At 45.4% G+C, this 7240-nt stretch overlaps 1 protein-coding gene across 1 annotated transcript; it reads right to left on the bottom strand.

Moving 5' to 3' along the window:
* Window positions 1-47: 47 nt before the first annotated feature.
* LOC107284456 (adenosine receptor A2b-like) lies at window positions 48-2323 on the bottom strand (the record flags this gene model as incomplete). Its single annotated transcript, XM_015812519.2, has 2 exons — window positions 48-747; window positions 2295-2323. Coding segments are annotated over 2 exons (729 nt in total), but the record flags the coding sequence as incomplete, so codon positions are not given.
* Window positions 2324-7240: the final 4917 nt, after the last annotated feature.

The raw sequence follows: 7240 nt of genomic DNA, 5'->3' as shown, positions 1-7240 counted from the left end.
GCTGTCCTGCCACCAACGGGGGGACAGATCCAAAGTCTTACTGGCCATCAAACGTACGTTGGGGAGGTATTCACGTTATTCACCTCCAGGTGACGGCTACTGCCGCCGATGCTCCCTTTTGAGCCCTTGGGAAAGTCCTCGTTCTTGCAGAGGACGTAGCGGGTGAGGATCTTCCGGAAGGTGTACCGGAAGTCCCGGATGCGGTAGGCGTAAATGATGGGGTTGACCACCGAGTTGGTGTGGGAGAGAATGATGGTCAAGTGCATGCTCCATTCGGGCTTGCTGGCCTTGAAGGCGGGGTAGAAAAGAGTCAGGCAGTTGAGGATGTGGAGGGGCAGCCAGCAGAGGGCAAACAGGCCCACGATGATGGCTAGCGACTTGGCGGCGCTGACCTCCTTCTGCAGCGTCATCCGGCAGTGGCCCACCAGCTCGATCTGCCGCAGCTGCTTGCAGGCGACGGTGAAGATCTTGACGTAGATGCAGAGCATGATGAACAGCGGGAGGAGGACGCAGCCGAAGAAGTTGAAGTAGACCATGTAACTCATGGGCACCACGTTCTCGAAGAGGCAGGTCACCAGGCAGTTGTTCTGTCTCCCCCCGTCGGGGGGCAACATCTTGTTAGTGCAGTTCTTACTCGCCTCCATGTTGTTCCAACCCAACAGCGGCGTCAGGCCGATGACGAAGGAGAGGATCCAGAGGACGGCGATGAGTCCGCGCGCTCGCTTCCCCGTCACCATGCTCTTGTATCTGCAGGAAAAAAAGGGGACAAAAATGGGGGTCACAAAAGGGGAACCAAGCTCACCTTTGTTCCTCGGGGTAGGATTGTTGAGTGGCTACAGGGGAAGGTACGAGAACGTGCAACTTTGGAAGCACGGTTCAATGTGAGCCAGCCGTGTGCTGCAGCAGCCAACAAGGCTAACACAATCCTAGGCTGCATTAACAGAGGGATGGAATCAAGATGACGGGAAGAGTTAATACCCCTTTACAAGGCCTTGGTAAGGCCACACTTGGAATACTGCATCCAGTTTTGATCACCATGATGTAAAAAAGGATGTTGAGACTCTAGAAAGAGTGCAGAGAAGAGCAACAAAAATGATCAGGGGACTGGAGGCTAAAACATATAAAGAATGGCTGCTGGAATTGGGAATGTCTAGTTTAATGAAGAGAAGGATTTGGGGGGACATGAAAGCAGTCTTCCAGTATCTCAGGGGCTGCCCCAAAGAAGAGGGAGTCAAGCTATTCTCCAAAGCGCTTGAAGACAGGACAAGAAGCAACGGATGGAAAGTAATCAAGGAGAGAAGCAACCTAGAACTAAGGAGAAATTTCCTGACAGAACAATCAATCAGTGGAACTCCTTGCCTCCAGAAGTTGTGAATGCTCCAACACTGGAGCTTTTAAAGAAGAGACTGGACAGCCATTTGTCTGAAATGGTATAGGGCTTCCTGCCTGAGCAAGGGGTTGGACTAGATGACCTCCAAGGTCCCTTCCAACTTATTATTATTATTATTATTATTATTATTATTATTATTATTATTATTATTATTATTATTATTATTATTAATACCACTTTACAATGCCTTGGTAAGGCCACACCTGGAACATGGCCTCCAGTTTTGGTCACCATGATGTAAAAAAGATGCTGAGACTCTAGAAAGAGTACAGAGAAGAGCAACAAAGATGATTAGGGGACTGGAGGCTAAAACATACAAGGAACAGTTGCTGGAATTGGGGATGTCTAGTTTAATGAAGAGAAAGACGAGGGGGGGCAGGATAGCAGTGTTCCAGTATCTCAGGGGCTGCCCCAAAGAAGAGGGAGTCAAGCTCTTCTCCAAAGCGCCTGAAGGCAGGACAAGAAGCAACGGGTGGAAACTCATCAAGGAGAGAAGCAACCTAGAACTAAGGAGGAACAATTAACCAGTGGAACAACCTGCCTCCAGAAGTTGTGAATGCTCCAACACTGGAAGTTTTCAAGAAGAGGTTGGACAGCCATTTGTCTGAAATGGTATAGAGTTTCCTGCCTGAGCAGGGGATTGGACTAGAGGACCTCCAAGGTCCCTTCCAACTTTATTATTATTATTATTATTATTAACCGTCATAAATACGAGTTGGTGGCCAAGGGCCTGAATTTTGATCGCGCAACTGTCGAGATGCCGCTGTGGTCCTTGGGAAACGGAAAAGAGCGGCCAGTCCCTTTTTCCCAGGGCCGGTGTAACTTTGGACAGTCGCTAAATGGGACCGTTATAAGTCAAGGGGCTTCCTTATTTCTCTTCGGTTCTTTTTCTCGCGTGGGCCACAAAAGAGGGAGTTCAACCCGCAGGAGACGCTTGGACGCCGGACAAGAACAATGAAGGGATGTAAGAAATCAGCAGGACACAGAAGAGCCCCAGCAGGACGTCGGGACTTGAACACAGCGCTGCTTCCCCTCCCAAAAATTCTGCAAATTCCAAAAGGTGGGGGAGCAAGAACGGGATGCCAAATCTCCGCCCTCTGAGGGTGAGATGGCTATCCCGTTTCTATCTTCAAGAGCTGCACGTTGGCGTCAGCAACTCCTCACTCACAACATCCCTGTGAGGTAGGCAGGCTAAGAGAGAGAGAGGGCTGGCTCCGGAATTGTTTAACGAATGACCAAAACAAGTTTGGAATCCGAACCCACGTCGTAAGATGTTTCAGATTTTAGCTGCTTGAGTGCAGGCAGCCCTCAACTTACAATATTTCATTTAGGTTTTTTTTGTTTTTTTTAAATTGGTTTAAAATATAAAATAGAAAAGAAAATAATAGGGAAACAGGGGTGGGAGAAGGAAAGAGAAAAGCGGAGGGCAATGGGAAAAAAGAAAGATTTCTGAGTCCTTTCGGTGCAGGAGAATAAGATAATAATAATAATGGGGGAAGGGACCTTGGAGGTCATCTAGTCCAACCCCCTGCTCAGGCAGGAAACCCTATACCATTTCAGACAAATAGCTGTCCAGTCTCTTCTTAAAAACCTCCAGTGTTGGAGCATTCACCACTTCTGGAGGCAGGTAGTTCCACTGGTTAATTGTTCTAACTGTCAGGAAAGTTCCAGGTTGCTTCTCTCCTTGACGAGTTTCCACCCGTTGCTTCTTGTCCTGCCTTCAGGCGCCTTGGAAAATAGCTTGACTCCCTCTTCTTTGGGGCAGCCCCTGAGATACTGGAAGACTGCTATCATGTCCCCCCTCGTCCTTCTCTTCGTTAAACTAGACAGATCCAATTCCAGCAACCGTTCCTTACATGGTTTGGCCTCCAGTCCCCTGATCATCTTTGCTGCTCTTCTCTGCACTCTTTCCAGAGTCTCAACATCTTTTTTACATCGTGGTGACCAAAACTGGATGCAGGATTCCAAGTGTGGCCTTACCAAGGCATTGTAAAGTGGTATTAATACTTCCTGTGATCTTGATTCTCTCCCTCTGTTAATGCAGTCCAGCACTGTGTTGGCCTTTTTGGCAGCTGCAGCACACGGCTGGCTCCTATTTAGGTGATTGTCCACTAGGACTCCGAGGTCCCTCTCACAGTTACTACTATTGAGCAAGGTACCCCCTATACTATACCTGTCCATTTGGTTTCTCTTGCCTAAATGTAGAACCTTACTTTTTCTCACCCTTGAATTCCATTTTCATAAATAGCATCAAAGCTCAGTTTCTTACCTTTACAGAGTAGCATAAACTAGCCATTTCTACGACAACAGATCCATCTAAACGGGAAAACCCAAAATCAAAATTTCATTTTTTTCCCCAACCACAAAATCTAGAAGCAGTTTCTCAAGCAGAAATAAAAGAAATTATGTTGGGTTTTTTTTTCCCCCTTTAATCAAAACAGTCAATTTAGCCATCTCTGCTAACTCCATCAACTTTTGCAGCCATTCGTTGTGGGGATCAAATCAATATTTCATTTAGTGACTGTTCCAAGTTTCAGCAGCCCTGAAAAAAAGGGACTTAGGACCATGTCTCACATTTATGACCGTTGCAGCGTCCCCCACGGTCACATGATCAAAATTCAGCCATTGGGCAATTGACTCGTATTTACGACGGTCGCAGCGTCCCGGGGATGTCACGCGATCCCCTTTTGCGACGTTCCGACAAGCAAAGTCAGCCGAGGGAAGCTGTGACTAACTTAATGACTGTAGTGATTCACTTAACAACTGTGGCAGGAAACGTCGTAAAACAGGGCAAAATTCACTTAATAAGTGTCTCACTTAGCAACAAAAATTTTGGGCTCCACTGTGGTTATAATAAATGAATACTTCTACCTGAGTATCTATTCCACTGTTTTTCAATCATGGCAACTTTAAGATGGATGGACTTCAACTCTCAAAATGCCTCAGCCCATATCTGTCTGGGGAATTCTGGGAGTGGAAGCCCACCCCTCTTAAAGCAGGTTGGCTGGGGGATTCTGGGAGTTGAAATCCTCCCATCTTAAAGCAGGCTGGCTGGGGAATTCTGGGAGTGGAAGTCCACCCCTCTTAAAGCATCCTGGCTGGGGGATTCTGGGAGTGGAAGCCCACCCCTCATAAAGCAGGCTGGTAGGGGAATTCTGGGAGTGGAAGTCCACCTCTTTTAAAGCACGTTGGCTGGGGAATTCTGGGAGTTGACATCATCAGTTTAAAATTGCCACGGTCGAGTAACTCTGGATGCGCACAGATGCAAAACAGCATCTCTCAAGTGAAGGCAACCCGAAATAGATTGATTTTTGAGGTGGAGTCTTCAGAATTTGTCGGTGGGGAGCTTTGTACATTTCCATGAAGTCACAACTGTTCGTGCAACTTTCTTTTTTCTTTTCTTTTTTTTTTTTTAAAGAAAAAAATCTGTGGTTTCAACTATGAATGGAGCCCTGCCAACAAAACATCATTAGAGAGAAAAACAACTTGGGAGAGACACACATTTTATAAAAGCCATTTGCCTCGCCCCGAAGATGCCTGGAAACAGAAGGAGGAAGAAAGAGGGAGAAGAATACAAGGGTCACCTCAGAAAAGTGGTTAATGGCCCAGCTGCTCCAGGCCTTCCCCCCATTTGGCTAAATGGCACTTAAACTGGGTTAGGGTGGGGTCCTTAGCAGCAAAAGAGAGAAAAAAAACAACTTCTGAATTACAAACATTTTTACGGAGGTTGGGGGGGGGTAAAGATGCTTTTTTTTCCCACAGCATCTCCGCCGAGCTTGCCAGCCCTATTCAAGGACCGTGGCGTGCTTCCTTTGCACCCCAAATTTCCATGGGAACACCCCCCACCACCCCCACAAAATTGCAAGCAGCCAAACACGGACCCAGCTTGAAAAGAAAGATTTTTAAATCCGGTTTTCTCTCTCTCTCTCTCCTTCCAATTCATTCCACTTTTTATCCAAATTGAGGACAGGCTCGTTGGCTTGCAAATGGGGGTGCAAGGGGGTGTCTCCCAGCTCGCATTAAGCTCTTTCCCCCCCCCCCCCGAGAACTTAAACCTTTCAAAGGTCCACCACGGGCTTTGCATCACCCAAGCAACCCTGGAAATGTCAGGCCAGTTTTGCAAAACCCCACCAGCCCGTAAAGGCAGCCAAGCCGAAAGAATTGCTCTTTTTTAGAATAATATTTTCCAACTTTATCACCCACAGAGTAGAAAAAAAACATGCATTAAAGAGGGGAATCCTTGCTTTTTAACCCCCCCCCCTCCAGGTTTGTTTTTGGGGCAACTGGAGAAAAAAAAAAGACAGGCTTTATATTAAATATATGTATAGAAGTGATTGTTGGAAATACACTTCTGCAACTCTGGAGCAGCGCAGATCCATTTGCTGTAACTTCTTAAACGTTCAATAAATCGAACTGGAGAAAAAAATGAACTTTTCTAAGTTTCTTTCAGTAATGGGGGTTTTCTTGCATTTCTTCTGTTGTGAAGTTGCCAAGTTGGGGTTGGTCACACTACAGAAAGTCCTCGACTTACAGTCACAATTGGGACCACAATTTCTATTGCTAAGCGGTGCCGTTAAGCAAGGGGTTGGACTAGATGACCTCCAAGGTCCCTTCCAACATTATTATTATTATTATTATTATTACTACTACTACTACTACTATTATTATTATTATTATTATTATTATTATTATTATTATTATTATTATTATTATTATTATTATTATTATTATTATTATTATTATTATTATTGATCATCGCACAGTCAGCCAGATGTTCAGACTGCATTTGGCATTTTGTCTACCTATTGAGTCCTTACCAAGGACCTGGGATAGACAGATGTGGATGTTTGATGGTATCACAGATATCGTCGCAGGATGGAAGCAGTTCCTAGTAAGGCCGCCTTTTGCAATTGACTGATGGCAAATTTGTCAATGCCGATGATGGTGTTCAAGTGGTGCTCCAGTTGTTTTGGGATTGCACCCAAGGCGCCTATTACTATTGGTACTACCCTTGCTTGCCTTTGCCCCAGTCTTTCTATTTCTATTTGTAGGTCTTTGTATTTTGTTATCTTCTCCAGTTCTTTCTCGTCTCTTCTGCTGTTTCCGGGCACTGCCACGTCCACTATGCAGACTTTTTTTATCTTTCTTATCGACAATTGTTAAGTCCGGGGTATTATGTTGCAGGTGCTTGTCTGTTTGAATTCTCAAGTCCCAGAGCAGTTTAATTTTATCATTTTCTATGACTTTCTCATTATCATCATCATCATCATCATCATCATCATCATCATCATCATTATTATTATTATTATTATTATTATTAGTTTAATGAAGAGAAGGACGAGGGGGGACAGGATAGCAGTGCTGGGCTGCATTAACAGAGGGATAGAATTGAGATCACGTGAAGTATTAATACCACTTTACAAGGCCTTGGTAAGGCCACACTTGGAATACGGCATCCAGTTTTGGTCACCACGATGTAAAAAAGATGCTGAGACTCTAGAAAAAGTGCAGAGAAGAGCAACAAAGATGATCAGGGGACTGGAGGCTAAAACATATAAGGAACGGTTGCTGGAATTGGGGATGTCCAGTTTAATGAAGAGAAAGACGAGGGGGGACATGATAGCAGTCTTCCAATATCTCAGGGGCTGCCCCAAAGAAGAGGGAGTCAAGCTATTCTCCAAAGCGCCTGAAGGCAGGACAAGAAGCAACGGGTGGAAATTCATCAAGGAGAGAAGCAACCTAGAACTAAGGAGAAATTTCTGACTATTAGAACAATTAACCAGTGGAACTCCTTGCCTCCAGAAGCTGTGAATGCTCCAACACTAGAGGTTTTTAAGAAGAGACTGGACA

This window comes from Protobothrops mucrosquamatus, unplaced genomic scaffold (assembly GCF_001527695.2).
Source record: "Protobothrops mucrosquamatus isolate PMUCROS unplaced genomic scaffold, P.Mucros_1.0 scaffold_62, whole genome shotgun sequence".
Lineage (NCBI taxonomy): Eukaryota > Metazoa > Chordata > Lepidosauria > Squamata > Viperidae > Protobothrops > Protobothrops mucrosquamatus.
This window is presented reverse-complemented; position numbering and strand designations above follow the sequence as displayed.